Raw genomic sequence first — 21,459 nt, forward strand, 5'->3', positions numbered from 1 at the left:
AGAAAGGAAAGTGAAAGTGAAAGTGTGTGTGAAGAGCAATTTTGTTAAGCAAAGAGTGTAAAAATCTTGGAAGACAAATGTTATTACTAATCCAGGAAACACCAGTTGCTGAGTTGAGCTTAATGACCAGAAGCTCAACAGAGGTCCCTCTGAGAGAAGTAAAACAAGAGGAGTTAAAAACTGCTGGCAGTCCCATGTGGCCCCAAACTTATTTTATTCATGGAGGCAATTACAGGTAAATGATGTTCACAGTGGTGGCTTCTTACTAGCTCTATTTTGCTGTGTCCAGGCAGTTCCCACTTGCACAGCATGTCGTTAATTGCAAGAGAACTGTCTGCCTGAAGGTCTGCTCAACATCCATAGGACGTTAAGGTTTTTCCCCTAATTTCAATCATGAGAACTTCAGCAGCTGATGAAACCCAAAAGCCTGGGGAGTAGTCTGCAATTAACATCCCTTTTTCTGTTCTTTGTATGGAAGGAATTTAACAATGGTGAATGTAGTACTCCTTTCAAAATCACGTGTACTCCTCTTCAATCCAAGTGTCATTTTCCTTCCAGTTGTGAGATGCATTGAGGGAGTCTGAAAGCTAGCGTGGGAGAACAGCAAGTTCCTCAGCACTGGTTTTTCTTGATTCATTTTTGCCTGGAGGGGACAGTTCTGCGCTGAAAGGAGGCAGAAGCCCGTGGAGAGCTTTGTTAATTATTGCACTTCCCTTGCAGACAACCTGGCTTGTAGGCAGCCCAAGCAAAGTGGCTGGCTCCAGCAATCTGGAGCTGAAACACTGCTGTCATTGAGGACCCTTTTCAGAGGGGTATTAGAGAGCAACGTGAGTGAAATCATAGCCTGTTAGAAGTCTATAAGACCTTTGCTACTTACTTCAGATTTCAATATTCTACTCCACCCTTTAGCAAAAACACCAAACTTGATGCACTAGGTTGCAGAAGGCTTATTGTAAACATACCAGTGAGTGCTTGCTCCTAACCCCGGCCCTGGATTTTCACTTTGTTGTGTTTATTGTGCAGTTCTTTACTGCAGCGGTATGTCAATTTATGGATGACCCATAATTTGAATGCAGGTCTTGGCTAATGTAGTAGGGAGCCTTGAAACCATAAAGCTTTAAGCATGAAAGGCATCATACCTCGTGTGAGCCTGTAACCCAGACACTAGCTGAAACTCCAGATGGAGACCTGCATGCATACATACTAGAAATAAAAGCAAAAGGAGATTGTGCAGTTTTTGCATGTAGACTTGTAAACTTATGTTGCTGCGCTCTGTGCTATTACATACATTGTGTTGCTGGGGCCTGCAGAGGAGGTGGTGGTTGTTGTTTTTCCTCAGACTGAAGGAAACATCCTCTCAAAAGTACTGTGACAGCTGTCAGTGTAAAATGTGCAGATGGCTTTGACCAGAAAAAGAAATTGTGTTGATGCTTGCAAATGAAAAAAGCTGGTGAGAGATGAGTTATAATACAGATTGTCTTTGTAGTCTGCTGGGAAAAATCCATGGGGCTTACCTGCATATGAAGAGAAGTGTGTGAGAACAGTACTGGTTCATTGCCACAAGATATGGTTAGCAGTGCCTCTGGAGATGCTTTTGACTTCACTGATGAAGGACAGGAATCTTCATTAGTATCATCCACCCTGGGTCTCCAAAGGCAACCCCAGTTGCCTGCAGTACGGGACATGATGGCAGCATTTCACTTTGAAATCAATCAAAGGCCGAGATACCTAATTGTACTTCTGACAGACTCAGGGAGCTGGGAAAACTCCCTGATATGGATTATTTATGTTTTCTTTTGTTTTTTTTTCTTTTTCTTTTTTTAAGATGAAGATACTGTTCCATTACAGAACTGACAATAATATGCATTTATTCCCTGTGTGATTCAGAAGCATTTAAGCACAATTTTAGTGCATAACAAGGTATGTGATGTGTCCAACGTTTAACCGCAGGATACAAAATCACTTCAAAGTCATACAAAGTTGCAACACAATTTCAGACAACAGCTGCATCCTTGGGTACACACGTATGTTTTGATTAGTCTTTGATTCCTATTTTCTTCTGTCAGGAATATATAGGACCAAAGGTAGATCTGAAATACCAAAATTGAAAAAAAATCTACTACCTGCAGGAAACTGTGCAAAATCAAAGACAAAGAAACTGGAAGGGAGGAGAATTATGAAATTATAGGATCAGTTGAGTCAGGAAACAGACAACAGATTTTCACCTGTTTTCGTTAGTTGCTGTCAATAGCACTATTGGTGTAGAGTTCAAGGGTCTGCCTCTGTCTTTACAGTGGAATTATTGCACCTCTTAACATTTAAGATTCGACGTGACTAAAAAGGTAAGGGTTGCCCTCTCTGACTCTAAAGAAAGCACACTGCAAAAATTTATTGTGCAAGATGAATGCAACTGCAAAGATAATGTCATAGTGGTTGCCATAGTTTCTAATTCAGCACTTGAAAAAAGTTTTTGTATTCAACACAAAACACTTTGAGTGAAAATGTTAAAAGCAGTATTTAAGATGCTTGAAATTAAAAATTAAATAAGAATTCATTTTAAACACTTGGAGCATTAACTGTTTGCAGTTTTAAATTGAAGAAAATGTCTTCAATTTGGTCAACAGTGCTTTGGAAATATCTTTTAAAGAGATTTTAAGCATGCTATTAGCATAATAAGAATGACAAATACTTAGAAAAATCACCCACCCACATTTATAAAAAGTGACGAGCAGAGTCGTTATAGATCTCTGCAGAGAACTGGAGACCAGCCAAATTAACCTTTTACCTTCATGCACTGAGGGCAAAAGCGGGATGGGAAGCAAACTCCCTGCAGATAAGCGCACCTACAGGCATTGGGACAATAGAGGGAAGCCTGTATCGCAAAGGATGTTACTGTTATGGTAACTATCAAGCCTGGTGCCTCTGAAATGGAAAGATGAAAAACAGATGTCTGTAAAGGGAAAGAGTGTTACTCAAGGCACACAGGAACAAACAACGGGACTGCGTCATTTTTTCCAGTCGTCTTAAAAGTGTTTCAAGGTGATTGATTATTTTAGATGTAAGTTTTACTTAGAAGGCATATTGCTGAGGAGGGCTCGAATGCTTGTTGCATGTTTCAGGAGAAGAAATGCTAAAGAAAATGCTTTCATTCATTTGGTTTGTTTTAGTTTGTGTTTTTTTACTTTTTGGGTTGATCCTTGTTCCTCAGTAGGGGTTGGAAGTATTACTAAAACATTGTGTTTTTTCCTAATGAATACACGTTGAAAAAAACAACTGTTAATTGGTAACATCTTTTAGCTGGCATATGGCTAGCTAATAACTCAGGCTTAATTAGCAAATCTGAGGAAGAATAAATTCCTAATATGGAAGTAAAAAGTCCTGTCATTGTTTTTCGTTGAGATGGGCGTTATTGCTCGGACCTGAAGTTAAGCAGCCATTTTTTTTTCCAGTCTCAGTAGACGTGATGTGTTTTTAACACATATCTGTTACAAAAACAGTGCTTGAAGTTGCTACAACTCACGCTGGCTTTTAAAAATAAAAGGAGAAACAGTGTTCTTCCATACAGTGTAGCTCTGCTCTTGATAAAGGTGGACCTGGCGACCTAGCTCTGAGATTTTTTCATATTTAATGTCCAAAAACTAGTGATATTGTTGTCTGTTTGGACATGGTATGTAGATGCCTAGTCTCTGTAGACTACTGCAGAAGCAGCCACTAATGGTGGATAAGAAAAGTAACCTTGTGCACACCACACAGAGGTCCATGTAATTGGACTTTTAAGCCAGACTGTGCATCCTGGAAAATCTCACTCCATCGAGATCATTCCTTCAATTTTCTGCTACACAGTCATCTCGCCCACTAAATTTGATATCTCTCTCCAAAATAGCCCAGTCCTTAAAAAACATGAGTTAAACAAGCAGTTCCTACTCCTTCGATACATTCAGTGCTCTGTCAGCAGCTTGTTTTTTAGGGAGCTGGCATCCGTGTTCTTGTGATAGGGTGCACGCAGTAGCAGAGCTTTATGGTTTGGCAAGTGCTGAGCTGTCAAGTTGCGCTAACGATTTGGAAAGAGATGGATGTAAGTTTAATTGCAGTAATTAAAGGAGAGGGCTGTGTTATTCCCTTGCTTGTAGGAAGGCGGATATCCTTGAAACCTGTGAAGTAGCACACTCATAACCAAGGATATGTGCACCTGAGCTTACCGTATCATTTGGGCATAAGAAAAGGGTTTACCAGAATGCAAAGAGGTGATGGCAAGGGTAGGGCTGAAAGAAGCCTTACATCTCATCATCAGTGCGCCCTCACAGTGCTGTAATGGGAGGAGTATGGGAGTTGCTGTGTTTTTTGAATTTCTTGTCAGTCTTGTAACTCTTCACCTCCATGGTGTAATATCCTATCATGTTTTATTTAAAGTTATGTTGTGTTTAAAATAGTTTGTTTGCGGACCTGATTGTTTTTGTGTAAATACATCAACATGGGTACTTCTACTTTCAGATTTATTACTAAGCACAGTTTAAATTTCCTTTTATTGATGTAATTACAGCGAGAAAGTTCAAACAAAGGACAAGCACAGTTATTTGAACAAATCTTCCGTGGAGCTGCCTATTTGTTTTTCGTTTTATCATTGTAAGTGCATTTGTATGCCGCATCATTTAGCGGTATATACCCTTGACAGTGCATCAGCGCCACTGATAATTCACTCTGACTTTCAGAGCTGTCAGCACCATCCAGATATTTTTAGGTATTTGGCTAATTTTCCCACAGCACCTGATGTTTTGTTTATGCGGTGAATTTCACAGGCGCAGAGACAGGTACCTTTCTGGGAGATAAAACCCACATTCCCTTGGCATGACTGCACTTTGTCCAGCATTCGCTACATCAGGCTATTTATAAAAATCCCTCTCCTCTGGCAGGTTTTCACTGCCTTTGTAGCAATAATGGAAGGCCCGGCTGCCTCGTGCACTGCTTAGCCCAGTTAAACTGGGACATTGATAGTGTCTCCCGTTTTTGTTAATCAGCACAAAAGGAAAACTTCTGTGCTGCGTCTGTGCATGCTGGCAGGCTGCAGCTGAATGCAGAGAGGTGTGCTCGTGGGAGGCCGCGGCATCCCTGCCTCTTTTCCAGGGGCCTTTCCTTTGGCAAAGTTTGTACTGATAAGTCACAATGCCCGCCTTCAGGAGGAGTAAAACCAGAGCTAAGAGTTTAGCGTTGGCTCGCAAAACCCAGCAGCAGGCAGCAGCAGCGTACGGCTCCCTGCACAGGATGTTTTCTATGGTGAGTATGGGGCTGGGGTGCTCGTGAGCAGGCTGAGATAGGAGACCGGGCTGCTGGGGTCTCTGCGCTTCATTAAATAGCAGCTGGTCATTAGTGCACTCTGTAGGTGAGTCCGTATCGGTGCTGCACTGGAAAAGATTTGGGCTTTTTGAATATTTGGAGGTGGGTGGGGGGGTGGCTGGTTGTGTGCGCTCCTGCAAATAGTTATTACTTGCCTCTGTCAGAGAGAGGGCTGAGTGGGATGGTTTTAACACGGTTCTTCATTAAAATTTGGAAATATCTGCAGCAATGTTTTAACTATTTATCTGACTTTTGACAAATGATTTGGAATTTTGGAAAAAGAATGGCAAGTAGAAAAGCTGTGATCAAGGAATGGCTGAGGAAAAAAGAAAATACAAGAAGGCAGTAAACATTTATGCAGATGGTAGAAAAATATATGAACCTTCTGTATTAAATATCAACAACATCAGGATAAGGACCTGGGGAGAAAGAATGGTGATATTTTCATAGAGTCATAGTCTGGGAAAATCTGCATTTTGTGCTTTAATGTTACTTGTCAAGAGTCTGCTTTTAGTGAGGTGGGCATCAGAGCTCTTCTCTCTTTGCTCTTTTTAATGCTTTTGCTCTCATCTTTATATTTTAAGTGGTCAGGATTTAACCTTCTGTGACAGAAATGACTTCTGTTTTGCATTTGGCTATGATATGCATCGGGTCAGATGACTTTAGTGACTGATGTCCAGCTCAATGGGAGCTTCTGATCCATGGGATCTGGTTGCTGCAGACTCTTGGGCCCAGATCCCTTCTGCATGAGTTAGTTTATAACTAGCATTGCCACTGAATAGCTAAGGCACCAGAGATTCTTAGTGTACAGCCAAGGAGAAAGAGGAACAAGAGCGAACAAAGACTTTTTACCATGTGATTACTGTTGATAGCTTGAGCACCAGGTCAAGTGAGTTGCATCTTAGGAGCCACGTGGTTCTGACAGAAACTCTTTATCTGAATATCAAGCCCTCTTCCAACTGCATTTCTGATTTCTACATAAGTTTGTTGATAACTCCTTGCATTGCCAGATCAGGCTAACTTTGTTAATGTAAGTCTCACTGAAATTGGTGAAAGACATAATTTATCCTTATCAGTTTCCCTTCAGCAGTTTTTAGTGTTGTAATTAAAAGGTGTGCAAGAAACACAGCTAAACAAAATAGACTGTCAGAATTTCAGCAGTGTCAAGAATAGTTGGTGTTGAGGTTATGAAAAAAGAAGGACCAAAAAGTAAGTCGTGATGACTGAATCTACTATTCAGCTTCTGTTGCCCAAAGCTGAGCAGCAGCCTTCACAAAGCAATTTTCAGTAAAACTGAGCGGTGTACTTTTTTTCGGTCTTAGTTTAGAGAAGTATATGTACTGTACTGGTCTTTTTCAGCAATCTCTAGGACTACTAAGACTTACTTTCTACCGTTTTACATTGCTTGGTTACAAAGTATTGCCCAGACTAGGGATGACAGAGAAGTCTGTAGAATAATAGACACACAAAACAGGCTGGATGCTAGGCCTGCGTTTATTCTGGAGAGAAATGTCTTCTGATATAAAAGGAAAGTGATGGACACCTCCAAAGGCTTTCCTTTTTCAGAAAGTGAAAGATGTAATAATGTCTTTGGCTGGTTGTTCTTTCTTAAAATCGTCAGTAGTTGTGTTTCTTCTGCTGTCTGGCACATTCAGTTTACTTCCTGAAAAAAAAATAAGTACATCAGACAGCACTGAGCTGTTAGCTTCTCATTTTTTAAAGCTGTAAGACTAATATGTTCCAGCAGCAGGCTTTCTGAGTGTGTGCTTTCCCTTAGATAATGAATTCAAAGGTTAGTGATCTCCACATAGGTGTGGCCAGTGTCCTCCACAAGGGTACAGGACTCTGGAAACTAGTCAAAGGACGTGTCTTGCTGTAACCTTCCCAAGGAATCCTCCTGAGCCTAAAGAGTTTTATGAGCCTACTTAAATTTTCCTTTCCATCACTTAAATTAATTAATTAATAATATATATACATATATATATATATAAAAGCAACACAAACACCTCACACCAAGCCACAACCTACACCAAACTGCAATGAACCAACACACCAAACCCTACTGACAGAGTACATGCGGTGTATAAATGAGAGTAAGAGAAACAGCAGTGAGCAGAGACTCCATAACACTAATTGACCTTGTGCAGCACTTATGCTCAATCAGTATCACTCAATGGAAAGTCACACAGTAGCCATGAAATCATTGTGCTAATGCTTAACCAGTCCTGATTAATGTCTTCTCCCCTCTTACCAATTAATTTTATGGAGATTTTAACTCTGGTGGGGATAGCACAGCCTCAGATGATGATATGCTTGTGTGCAAGGACCAAAGAAAATCTGTAAGACATGCCTTGTAAGAGTATCTTTTGTTCACTTTGAAGGAAAAATCCTTAATATTTCTTCTTGAGAATATTATTGAAAATAGGATGTGCTTCATCTTCATCTTACAAGCTGTGAGCACCACTGTGGTTGTTGGCAGCTATGGGTGAAGCTGATACTTTCTAAGGCTGCTGTGAATGATGTTCATTTATAAAGAATACTCCAAGCTAGAAGATATGGGGCTGAAATATGAGTCAGAGATGCAAGGATGAAAAGAAACAAAGTTTCTCTAGGCTGCTTCTACACATCCTTCCAAGACAGCCTGCTCTCCCAGCTGCTAGGTCTGGTAGAAAGGTAATACAGCTTTGCTGGAAAATCTGTAAAAAGGGCCAATAGAACAGAACAGTGCTGCTTCACTTGATTCTTCCTGCAGTGTAAGCACTTGTTTTTCCACAAACCCTGAGTAAATTCTAGTTCTCTTTCCGAACTTTGCCATTCAGCACAAATTCAACACTGGCAGTCTTAAGTTTTTGTCCAGTGCCAAAGGTGAGCCAAAGCTGCTCGCCATCTCCTATAAATGCTGCTGAATGTGTCACGTCAGCTAAAGTGACCGACTATGGAGAAAGTCTATTGCTTCCATGCTCTCCTCAGCACTTCTCTGTACCCATCTACATTGCAGCCTTGGCCTCAGTCAAAAACCTGGACTTTTCTTTTCACCAATTAGAATGATTTCATTCTGGCAAGTTGTGTACTATGAAGTTTGACATAAGCAACTTCTTACTAATGACTGACAGCCACGGCCTTGTGCAAATAAAAGAAGCTGTGTGCTTGAGGAGTTTACCAGATGGATCTGGGAGTCAAGTCAGCCAGCATTACGTGTTGCAATGTCATTTTCAGAGCAAATTCTGGGTTATTCTAGGTGGATGGAGTACCAACCTGGGGCTCATTTGAGGCTTCCTGGTTCAAGAGCACAGAACTGCCAAACTCTTCTTTGGCACCTCGAAAGACAAGGTGGCTTGCAACAGTAGCAGGGCAGAGTCTGAGCCATTCCTGCACACCCATCTGATATAAAAGATGTGTTCTTAGGGATTGTCCTCAGAGCCTTCCTAGAAAGATCTGTTTTAAAGAGCAATAATAATAAAGAGCAGGACTTTGTTTTGTGTGGGGGATGGAAACCAGCATCTACAGCAGCATAAATAAAAAGGATGGGAGATCCCACCTATGTGATAAGGGACTATTGGAAAGGAACAGAGAGCAAGAATTGTTTTTATTCCTTTCCATTTGTTCACTACTATGAAGTTATACAGAATAATTTCTGATATCAAAGTCATGTTGCTTTGTTGTTCAAATACAGTTTATATTGAGAAGTATCATCCATTTCCTTTTATTTTCTTATCCAATGGTTCTTAGTTCTTGGCAGATGCAGCTCTAGCCCCAGAACTGAGCAGGACAGAGAATATGCAGCGTGTTTTCCAGCACCTGCCTTCCTACCACTTTGTGCTACAGTGACTTGTAAAATTGTGCTTGACGATGCTGTTTATGGCTCCCTTTGAATAGGCCATCCTGAATCCTTGATCTAGTATCCTTGATCAGGCATCATGTTGATGTAAATCAAACTGCCTACACACGCCTTGAGCTGCAGAGAGTGTAAAATCTGAGTCATTCTGATACAAATACAAAACTTTCTGACATCAGAAACAAAGAAATAAATTCAAGTACTGTGGAATTGAGCTATTTAGAAGTTGCTTTTAAATACCCTCTATTTCCCTAAATGAAGTCATGATTTATTTCCAATACATGAATTATTTTTAGTGGCACAGAGTACTGTGATTTCTTTAATGTATTCCATCAGTATGTAGCTGCATTTCCACCAAGCGCCACAGATGCTCACATTGCATTTTGTCAGGTCCTAATGAGCGCTCTAAATACAGGATAGATGTAAATTTCAGAGTCCTGAAAACTGTCATTACGTAGGATTGTGGAAGATAGCTGCACATCTTAGTGATGAGAATAACTTAACCCTCTTCAGAGGTTGTGGCATTGTTCCAAACTGGGGGGGCTGGGAAGCTACAAAGTGATATGGACTACATGACAAGTTTTTGGCATTTTAATATTATTTTCCCATCATAGAGATGTGTGGGACGTATCTGTGTTTTCTCACATGAATGGTGGAGGTTTAATATTGCTGATACATTCACCCTCTACTTTACAGAGGGTTTAGTATAGCTCAGTTCCATTTCAGAATAACTTCTGCATTTGCCCACATGGTGACACACAGTACGCTGGTGAACCCAGCTGTATGCATAATCAGTGAATCAGGAGAGCCAGTGTACTATTTGAAACAGCCTTTGGACTAAATCAATGCACATCAAGGCAGTTCTGAAATGCACCTGAGTTCCGTTCTCTTCCACTTGAAATAAGGAAGCATTCATCTAGCCCTCATTTGAATGCATTTGCTAAATACAAGATAATGTGTGGCACAGCATTAAAGATTATTGCCTGCATAAGCTGCTCTCAGGTGCAAGTGGTGGTCATCCAGAGGCTCTGCATGCTTATAAGATCTTTGTCTACCAATTCTTTCTATTTTGATGCAGTGAGTGTTGCAAAACAGATGAAAAACAGTGTGATGCTGGCATCATAAGAATCAAATCATATGATCTATCTGTGTGCTCTCCCATCTTTTGCATCTCGCAAGTGTGTATCTGATGACTTTAAATGATTTACACTGCAAAAACACTAGAAATTTTTCCCTTAATTTTACTGTTGTCATCCAGATCTGTTACAAATTCAAGCTGTTCAGAGCTATCCAGGATAAGTATTTGTTAAAAATAAGCCCATGCTGGCTCATGAATTTGGAAGAAAAGCAAAATTTGAGGAATTTAAAAATAGTTGTTGTCCAGTTTGTTTTCTAGAACATCAGCACCTGTCTCTTTTCATTTAACAGAGTGCAGAGCAGATCAGTGCGTTGTGCCGCAACTTCCAAGAGGTCCAGACGAGCAGCATGGAAGGGCAGAAGGACAACCAGGATCCGCCTCCACGACCACTGGCTCGCCACCTTTCTGATGCAGACAGATTGAGGAAAGTCATCCAAGAACTTATGGATACTGAGAAATCTTATGTCAAGGTAGTACAGTCTAGCTAGATACAGCCTTCTTTTTAAAGCTGACCATGACTTGTAGATGTTCTTAATGTATTTCATGTTTCTCTTTATATAACCAGTGTTATAACATAGAGTCTGCTTATGTAATTGTTCCCGTTGCCTTATTTTTTTTTTTCATTTTTGTTTTTGTTTTGCAATAGGCTGTAATGTTTGGTGTAGGATTTGACCTGGTCACTTTAGTTCTGGTCAATTTGTGTTTAGATTTGAAAGGGGTAATTAGCGGGGAGTAGTTATCTGCACAATTTTAAACCTAGAATCTTCCAGGGGATGTTTTCATAGTTTTCAAAGTGGAAAAGAAAAAAAAAAATCCAGGTAGAATCGAACAGTCTCCTACAAATTCTAAAGAAGTTTAATTGTCAAGAATAGTGCATTAGTATTTTTGAATCAGCAAAGCTAGATGGTGCAACTCCAGCTGGTTCTAACATCATACGTATGTTAATTCTCATTTGACTGATAAGCCCATGATTTTTTGGATATGCCTCCTCCCTTTTTACATGCACATGTGAATGAATGCCAAAAGAAATGTGAAAAGCTTGATTTCATTGATGTTCAGCAAGGAGGAATCATCTATTTTACTTGATCTCAAAACCCATACTTGCTGATATCAGTACTCATTGTAGCAACGTGTGTATGGGAAACAAGGGAAACTTCCACTCTCTTGTTTTTAACATATCCATCCATACACTAATACAACCATATGCTGTAAAGCTTGAGGAAGCTTTACAGAACATGAACCTTTGTGTATGTCCAGCTGGTGTTTCTTATGGGGAAATCACTTGAACAAAGGAGATGACAGAGGTCGCTGTAGTATGTGGTAGCACCAGGCAAAAATCCTGGCTGGTTGTAAATGCTCTTTATGGGGATTCTCACAGAGATGCTCATTATTCCTTCTCCAGAAGAATTTCTGCCATTTCTTTCCTCAGGGTCACAGAGCCCTGCAGTGTGGGCCCCAACCCTGCTGTCATGCTTTGGTGTGGGATAGTAAGTCTTCAAAAGTGGCACCAATTCTTTGAAGAAGTGACTGAAAAAGCCCCTAATCACACCACTTGACAATATAACTGAATGCTTTAATACCTAATAGGATTTTAAAATGTCACGTCCTGACAAATATTATTGCTGATGTTTAAATGAGTGACTATTTATATGGTTTATCTAACATGCATGATTAAGATATTTGATACTGCTCACATACACAGATCTTCAGAAAGCCACCATCTGTAATGTTTCCTCCTCATGCTATACTAAAATATAATTTGTAATAATCAAGCTGTAAATCCTGAAGGATGAAACAGAAACATTTCACTGAAATCAATTCGCTTTTAATTTAGCCATCACTGTAGTGCTAACAACACACAGGTGACTTCATTACAGGAATGGAATTGTATCTCTAACTTATTCCTGAAATTACCTGTATTCCCACAGTTGTTATATAAAGAACAAATTCAAATAGTTAGATAAGAAGTGAATAAATTCTATTTCTTGCAGGACTTGAGTTGCCTCTTTGAGCTATACTTGGAGCCTCTTCAAAATGAAACCTTCCTTACACAAGATGAGGTGAGGGAATTACTGAAAGACGTTCTTTCCATTCTTTCATGAGTTAGGACCTTGTGTGGTTTCTTTTTGTTTGTTTGCTTTTCACTGCTAAGAGCACTACATAAAAGGAAAGCAATGAATATAACAATAGGATTTACACCTGTGTGTGTCTTTCTTTCTGGTTCACACATCACTCACTTTTAAAAAATTGTAGTTTTACTTCTGATTTAACTGCTAAGAAATCTCTGCTTTTTTTTATAATGACTTTTAAATAAAATGCATTTGAAAAATATTAATGAATATGTTACTGGTCTATGCGACCTCTTTTGGTGTGCCATATCTCCTTAGTGGACTATTTTCTCAAGACCAAAGGTAGCTGTATGGAGTGCTGTATGACATAGACTGATGTTTTTTCACAGATGGAGTCCTTGTTCGGCAGTCTGCCAGAAATGCTGGATTTTCAGAAGGTGTTTTTGGAGACCCTTGAAGATGGAATATCTTCTTCCTCGGACTTTAACACACTGGAGACACCGTCTCAGTTCCGGGTAGATATGTGGTTATTTAATAACTTACAATTTGCCTGGAAATGTTTGTGGACATCTGGCTTTAAAGTTCTGTTTCATATGGTTGCTTTTATGTTTGAACCTATTAGCAGTGGAAGTGTGGAGTGCTATTCTCCATGGTTTTTCCTCTTTCCCATGGCAAAGGATGTAACACAGACAATGCAGAGTAGACTTTGAGTATGCTATGAAGTAGCACTGCTTACACAAAGTGTAACTTCTGTAGAAAGGTTATTGTTGCTATGCTGAATTCTGCCCTGCCTTGTGCTCCCTGCTATGTCCAGTTCACCTGCTGCAGACTGGGAGCTTTTCCTTTTAAATGCAGCATGAGCTTCTCATGTTGTGAGGTCTAACAGGGTCACATCTATGAAGTGTAGATGACTGTAGTTTGTGCCCTCGCTGTGCTGTCGTCTTCCCAGTGGCTCCACACAGTGCTTGACATAACTGAGGAACAAGGCTCCCCTGAGATGTTGGCGCTGTCACAAACCTAGGAGAGACTGCTGGCAGGTCTCCTTGACCCTTGTTTTTTGTGGAGCAAACACTGATCAAAAAGATGGGAGAAGGTTGCTCTCTTTCTCCTCCTCCTCCTCCACCTCTTCCTCCATCACTACTTCTCTTTCTTATCTTTGCTGTGAGAAGCATTTCTCTAAAAAGATCTCCCTCGTGATTCAGTCCCTCCCACATCTTCCCATCCTCCTCTTCATCCAGGAAAAGCAGAGGTGCCCTGTAATTATCACCTGCCCAAAAGAAGGAAAACAGTTGGAAAGCAATCCTGTGTTTGTTTTACACTCTCTCTTCTGGTTTTGGCACTTTCATAACCCACTTCCAAGTGCTCAGGTGTTTTACCAGCACAATGTACCTGTTACATGTCTATAGTTTTTTGCTACTGTTCTGTCTCAAAGATACAGTAAGACAATGCCTACAGTGGTGGTGTTTGCTCAGGGAGAACTGAGAAAACTGCAGGCTTTGCCTAATTAGGCTGAAGTCTACAGAAACAGAGAAGCATCATGGAACTACTACGGATAATGTATTCATGTAATATAGTTTATATATATATGTATATATACACACACACATGCATGTATCTTTATATGTGTATATAATATACACACATATACATATATATATATGTGTGTGTATATATGTGTGTGTGTGTGTATATATATACACTCTAAGATACAAATAGAAAGACAGCAGATACACCATTGAGTCTCTGTGTTATGTACCTGAATGTTTATTTCAGGTTCTGGTAATAAATATTTTGATTGTGTTGATTTCAGAAATTGCTGTTTTCCCTGGGAGGATCGTTTCTGTATTATGCTGACCACTTCAAACTGTACAGTGGCTTTTGTGCCAACCACATCAAAGTTCAGAAAGTTCTTGAGAGAGGTAATTCATTGTCTTCATTACTACAATTCATTTGCATGACTTTAAACTTCAGTGAAACACTGTAACAAACTCTGTTGACCTGCAGCAAATATGGGTACAAAGGAAGGACTAATAGGATATCTTTCAATAGAAAGAGCTGAGATCTGCAGTTCTGCTACAGTACGGTATAGAACTGAAGGGATGAGATTTCTTTTGTGACAACTAAGCGGTAGCCTGAATAGCAACAGAAACATCTGCCACAGGTTTGTGCTGTCTGCAGATTTAGTTCATACTCCAAAAAGCAGCAGCTATATTTGGTTTGCATATGCTTGCATGTTAAATGATGGATGTCGATCAAAGCTGCCATGAATGGAAGAGTAAGTGAGGAATTACTTCCTCTATCACTTCTTTAATTTGATGCAGAAGAGGCCTGCAGTGCAGAGGAATCATGTCACCTTTAGATGATTGCTCTCTTAGCCCTTCTGTACATTATTTAATGCAGGAAACGACAATGACATGAATAGTGTAAAACATCTATTGAAAAAGGTGAGGTATTTGATGCTGGTTACAAGTTGCAATTCTGTGCTTTCACACTATGACTTCCACGTTCAACCGATAAACCCATTCATTTCTATTTAGCCAAAACAGACAGTGCATTTAAGGCCTTCTTGGATGCTCGCAATCCTACAAAGCAACACTCCTCTACGCTGGAGTCGTATCTCATAAAGCCTGTTCAGAGAGTGCTGAAATATCCTCTGCTTTTGAAAGAGCTGGTGTCCCTGACAGACAACGAGAGTGAGGAGCACTACCATTTGACAGGTAACTTCTTGGATTCTTCTACAGGAATGAATATGAGTTAAGTTTGGTTTCCAGCCTCTTCTGAAGATGCAGGTAGCCGTTCTGTTAGATAGCACAGAACTTGTCGAAACTTAGAGAATTCCCTCTCTCTCTTTAAAAATAGGAAGTAGCTTTATTGTGCTTTTAGCAAAAAATCCCTCTTGGTATGTCGAAATCTCCTTGAAAAATAGATACAACCAGAATTTGTCATGACAAACAGGGCCGGGGACTTTCCCCTTAATCCTTGTGACAGAAGCTCATTATGTTGTTTTTCCACTTGGAAATAACTTACTGTGGTTATTATTCAGTTCTTGAAATGTGTCAAATTTTAACAGCACTGCAGAAGGAAATTTTAGTTGTTTGAGGCTTGGCTGTGATTCCTGCTTGTGTGGAAGAGTTCTGTGTCAAAACAGTCTTCACACACAGAAATACGTGTCTGCCCTAATAGATATATATTAGATTCTTTTTCTAGGCTCAGATGCTTGGGACTTCACCCTGACAAATTTCAGTTCATGTCTGTCAGCACCTTAAGGATGAAAGTCCAGAGATGAATTTCATGGATCGATTTTCATTTTAACAAAATAGATTCAGGCCAAATGCCCTGTCAGCAAAAAGTCACAAGGCCATTACTGACTTCAAAGGGAGCTTCTAATACTGTATTTTGCCATGACAACCAGGTTGAGGATGACTTGCTTGTAGGTCAAGGCTGAATGCCAAACTGTTAAAAGACTACACCATTAAGAGGTGGCAGAACTAGGGTAATTAAGTGCCCTTATCCAACTCCTTTGTGTATGAACAATAAAGTAATGCAATCTAGTGTCATTCTTTGCCTAGAAAACAAAATTTAAATAAAACTTGACTGCCAGCATTTAATTTCATAAATAACAACCAGTCATGACTTCGTGTAGCCTAGCACTATATTTATTTATTTTTTGTGATGAGCCAAATTCAATTATTTTCCATCAAAGTTCATTAGATTATTAATTTATTTATTCTAGTATGGGTGTTTATGACTCTGGATAGCCTAGTGGCCCCCTTTATACAAGATGCAAAACCTAACTCTGTTTCTTGTCATATTGTTATGAACCCCAAATACATGAATATTCATCACTAGAACGCTTACTGCTATCTGCTCAGGCACTTAAGAGATCAGATAAGCATTTTTCACTTTGATCAGGAAGAATGCTTTCTGCAGCTGCTTTGAGAAGCACTGATCTGAATTCTGATCAACAAACTTTGGGAATGCTACATGATTTTGGCTGCCTCAAGTAGAATTCTATGCAAAATGTCATGGTTAGAAAATACAATTGAATTACATAGCTGTCTATGAATTTCTTAAACTTTATAGAAGCGCTGAAGGCAATGGAAAAAGTAGCAAGTCACATCAATGAGATGCAGAAGATATATGAAGATTATGGCACTGTATTTGATCAACTGGTTGCAGATCAAAGTGGAACAGAGAAGGAGGTAAGAGAAGGAACAACGTATTTTATTCGCCCCTTCTAACTGTTGGGGGTCTTTATCTCTTCCTGAAGTAATTTTGGGAACTTATTTGTGCTGTGCGTCCTTCATTCTCCTTTAATATTTTGACTTCCATTTCGTATCTGCCTGTGAAGCTTCTTTTTGTCAGTAGGTTACAGTAAAAATTCTCAGACAACCTTCTGGACTGACAAGAATTGCAAACAGGCATAGACGTTAATTCTCAGTAGGAAAAAATAAAGACATCTTCCTCTTCTGAAGTGCTGCAGAGATTATCCATGCCCAAAGGCATTCAAATTTTATGCTTCAGAGTTCTTCAGTTCTTAAGATTTTTTTTTCCACCCATATAAATGAAAGTGGCAATTCTAGGGATTTCACTAATGCCTGTTATTCTCATTCTCTACGCTTCTAGTGCTGAGGCATCCGTGAGTATCTGAGAGAGCAAAAGCCATTAGCTGAATGAACTGTGCGCACACATCTCACAGAACTGGGGCAGAGATGTCTCAACTTAGGCATTTACATCAAACAATTACGAAGCAGACACAATCAGTAGAGGTAGAGATTGAATGCAAAGATGCCAACTCAGTTGTTTTATTTCCTTACATTAAAAGCCAAATCGCCTCCATTGGCAGTCTAGTTTCTCATCATTTATAGGAAACAAACTTGACAGCCTGAGATACTCTTCAGTTTTACACTGTAGTCTACTGAAGAAATAAGAGCCCTGGAGAGCAAGACCTGCATTAATTATGCCATTGGCAGTATCATTAATACTAATTACTGTATAAAGACATTTACCTCTAATAAATCAGCCAGTTTGCAACTGGCTATATGTAGACAGATCATCAGGTCAACTTAATCTTATAAGCTATAGTAAGATATATTAGTAAGCTAAGAGTAAGAACTTCTATCCAGCATCCGTAACTTAGATGCTATTACTTTTATGGTTATTATCTGTTTTATAAAGGCTGCTCTGAAAGCAATGCCTCTTATTTTATTCTGTTGGCCCACAACATCGGAAGGAGATGGTGGTGGTGTGGCTGTACAGGCTGACCCTTCCCACCAGTATTTTGTTACGTCTTGTTGCTCTGTAACAAATGGCAGCAGAGGGGCAGTCTGACAAATGGCATCCAACACAGAAGTGCATATGAAGCAAAGGTGTGTCACTGAATTCCTCCATGCAGAAAACACTGCACCCACTGACGTTCATTGATGCTTGCTAAACATTTATAGAGACAGTGGAAGTGAGCACAGTGAAGAGTGTGTTTCAGCAGTGGTGACAGCAGTGTGAAAGACAAGCCACATTCCAGACAGCCATGCACAACTGTCACACTGTAAAATGAAGAACATATTAACTAGCTCATCCATGTGAATCAGCTGACTGTTGAAAAATAGTTTTTGGTAGTTGAGAATTTGCTCTATCAAATCCATGTTATTGTGCTCTTTGTATTTGTTGTAGTTACCATGGAAATAAATGGGAGCTATTACTTTCAGAGCAACCTAGGGGGACTACTCCCACTGTCCTGCCTTAGTACAGATCTCCCTGTCTTGCTCACTGTGTACATTCATTAAGTACAGAAATAATATCATTAATGCTATCAATGCGTACTCATTTTAATTTACTTCCACCTGTGGATCATGGCATTGATGTATATTGCTTATTTTTTTTTTCTGTTAATTAATTATTGTTTAATTTAATCCAGGTGACTGAACTTTCCATGGGAGAACTTCTGATGCACTCTACAGTTTCCTGGCTAAATCCCTTCCCATCACTGGGCAAAGCAAGAAAAGACCTTGAACTTACAGTGTTTGGTAAGTGTCTTCCTTCATGACTCTGCTCTTTCAGATCTAAAGATGAAGAAATTAAAATTTCCCCCAAGATTAAAGCCACTACCTCCTTTTCCTGTAACCATGGGTTATCTATGCTAGACTTGCATCTGAAAGTATATGCAGAAGTGTTAGATTTCCTAATTCAAGTGAAAAATTTCCATTTAATTTGCTTGCTGCTACTGTCTGTTCTGTGAGCCAACCTTATATACTCTGTGTGTCACGTATGGAAATCAATGATTTTCAAGCAACAATATTCTCTCTAAAATAATACGGTAAATAAGTCTTTCAAATGAGGCTGGTAGGAAAATGGTGATTTATTTCACTCCTGGGAATACAGAATAACCTGTTTTACAACTGTTGCATCAAAATGTTTTGCCTGCGAGTCCTCATTCAGGTTATTTAAACCTGAAACGTGTAAGTGGATATCAGAGCACAGAACCAAAAGTTTTACTGAACAGTATACATGCTATTAATCATTTATTAACTAAGTAATCAAAAGGTTCCACTGAAACATTAGGCATTTGTCTACATCTATTTAAAATGTCTTTGGACCCAGAGAACAACTCCAGGTTCATGAAGAGACAAGTTTTCCTACGTTTCCAAGTTTCTCTAAGCATGACAAGATAGGGGGAGAGAGTGCTTTTAAACAGAGGAACAAGCGTGAACTGCTTCCACATGTTGACTTGGATGAGCTTCTCAGTGATCCAAATATGCCAGTCACTTAAGCCCAGGAAGTGGGAGTTTCCAGCAGAGTGTGTATAAGTAAATGAAGGGACTCTGGCCTGAAACCTAGCTTAGACTGCTTGTCCGCCACCTGAGAAACCTGGTTTTATTCCCAATTTAGTCTACTGCAGCTTGAAAAGTGCACTTAATATGTGGAACTGAAGGAAACTATGCCCAGCTCTAGAGTAAATGCTGTGCTCACTGTGTCTGCATCCTGGCTTCACGTAGGCATGAAAGCCTACTGTATCATCAGTCCCTCTCCCTCCCACTGGAAGGAAATATGGATGCGTGAGTAAGGATAGAGCAGAGGTATACTGCCCTCATCAAATCTGGGATCCAGGACTGCTATCCCATAGTTCAGATGCACCTTCACTGCCCCTGGTTTTCTGTTCTCTCCTTACTGACTAGGGAGAACATGCCCCTGCCTCACTGGAGGCTGAGAGATTAGATACCATTAGTGAGCCGCTCCAGTCAGATGCTGTGAAAGACAGAGAATTCCTTCAGAAGGAGAAGTAGGAATTGAGATGAATGAATGTTTCCAATTGAACAAAAGCTGGCCTGCATGAAGACTTATCATCCTTTTTCACAGTCCTCTCTTAGTACTGGCATTTCACTCCACTTGAAGGCATCCATCCAAAAGAAAACCTGGATCTTTACATCTAAACTACATCAGCTTTATTTGTTTGTGTGGAGACTTGCAGGAGCCAGGCTGCCAGTAGTTTCATAATGCAAGTGCAGAATGGCTTCATCCTAAAAGTTCATCAGAAAATCTGAGAATAGATGTTGCTACTGCATGAACAAATGTGGGATGAAAAACTCAATGCTTTAATACAGTGTAGATGCTTCCCAATCACTTTGTTTATCTCGTCTTATTACTTTTTAATATTCAGCTTCTTCAAGATAATATTTTCACTGAATATTGTATCTGCCTTTAAGAGTCTTCTTTTTTCTCTCTCTCTTCCTTTCTTTTTTAGTTTTTAAGAGGGCTGTAATACTGGTGTATAAAGAGAACTACAAACTGAAAAAGAAAATGGTAAGCCTGGTGTGTGAGTTGTGGTGGATGTTTATGTGCAGGATCCTGCTGTTATGTAGAATGGATCATACTGGTGTTGAAGAGGGAGTGGCTGTGGTAAAACGCCACCTCCTCTCACTGGGCTGGAATTTTGGCTAGCACAGATAAAATAAGTGCTCAGTATTTATGTAACAGTAAGTTGTAGTTGTTGTGGGTTTTTTTTGTTGTTGTTGTTTGTTTGTTTTTAGTGCTGTTTAGTAAGCTCCAGCATCTTCTCTATGTCAGCAATGCATTCCTTTTGTCCGGGATGAAACACTACCATGCAGTAATCGCTTCCATCCAGATGGCTTTTATGATGGCCTACCTTAACACTGTGAAGGTTGAAGACCTCTGTTTATAGATCCTCGATAACTTTGAAAGGAAAGGAAGCATTACAAATGTAACTTCCTCTGGCCCCATTTACAAAATTGGAATACTAAGGAAGCAAGCTGTATATCCTGAGTATCAGTGGCAATGTACTGCAACCTGCAAATCCTAAGAGATGAAAGGGCTTTAAGACTAGTAGCAGCAGCAGTGACATGATTAACTTAATTTTCTGCTAATATACAGTCTCTAGACTATTTCTTCATGGAAAGTTTGTTCCCTAGTAGCACTTATGTATTACTTTTATCCATTAAAAACTAGTGCTTTTAAAAGCTGAAGCAACTACAAAGTCCAAGGCTGTGTCTATCACCATTCCAGCTACACTTACAAGCATGCATTAAGGGTATGAAGGAAAAAGTCTAATGAACTGCAGTTTCTCTTTAGTGATGGGTCTAAAATTAAAGCATAAAAGAACCACTAGAAATAACCTCTTGTTTTTGTTTTTGCAGCCTACTAATGTTCGTGCTGCCCATAATTATGGTGACTTGGATCCATTTAAGTTTCGCTGGCTGATTCCTCTATCTGCTCTTCAAGTTCGGCTTGGGAACACAGCAGGTAATTAATTCCCTTGTACTGAAAACTCTGTAATGAATAGTTTTCTGGGATTCTCCAGTACTGCTTCTTCTGTATGTCATTTAGGAGCTGCTGGGAACAGGCAGGCATAGAGAAAGTAATATCTACTGTTGTCTCTGACCTCAGAGGACACAGACCTGATTCATAAACAGACTTTCTCAATTCCATATGCTGGCTTCATCCCTCTTCTTCCCTGAGTTCAGGAAGATGCGCGGTGATAGGAAGGTATGACAGAATGAAAATTCCCGATAGAAAGATACAAGGAACAGGATGGGGATTTACCTTGGCTGACATCCTGATAATGCCCTTTCTGT

General features: G+C 39.8%; 1 protein-coding gene across 7 annotated transcripts in view; it reads left to right on the forward strand.

Moving 5' to 3' along the window:
* The window catches only part of TIAM2 (T-cell lymphoma invasion and metastasis 2), a 168,151-nt gene that overhangs the window by 142,352 nt on the left and 4,340 nt on the right, over window positions 1-21,459 (forward strand). For 6 of the 7 annotated variants that reach the window (XM_046938839.1, XM_046938838.1, XM_025148727.3 and 3 more), the window contains 9 exons: window positions 10,595-10,774; window positions 12,296-12,364; window positions 12,763-12,888; window positions 14,184-14,292; window positions 14,911-15,090; window positions 16,457-16,575; window positions 18,288-18,396; window positions 20,112-20,170; window positions 21,022-21,127. In XM_046938839.1, coding sequence (XP_046794795.1) covers window positions 10,595-10,774; window positions 12,296-12,364; window positions 12,763-12,888; window positions 14,184-14,292; window positions 14,911-15,090; window positions 16,457-16,575; window positions 18,288-18,396; window positions 20,112-20,170; window positions 21,022-21,127 — 1,057 coding nt within the window. Of the gene's footprint in view, window positions 1-5,221; window positions 5,272-10,594; window positions 10,775-12,295; window positions 12,365-12,762; window positions 12,889-14,183; window positions 14,293-14,910; window positions 15,091-16,456; window positions 16,576-18,287; window positions 18,397-20,111; window positions 20,171-21,021; window positions 21,128-21,459 lie in introns of those variants that run through there. The other variant, XM_046938840.1, reaches the window with a different exon arrangement.

The sequence above is a fragment of the Gallus gallus genome, chromosome 3, assembly GCF_016699485.2.
Source record: "Gallus gallus isolate bGalGal1 chromosome 3, bGalGal1.mat.broiler.GRCg7b, whole genome shotgun sequence".
Classification (NCBI taxonomy): domain Eukaryota; kingdom Metazoa; phylum Chordata; class Aves; order Galliformes; family Phasianidae; genus Gallus; species Gallus gallus.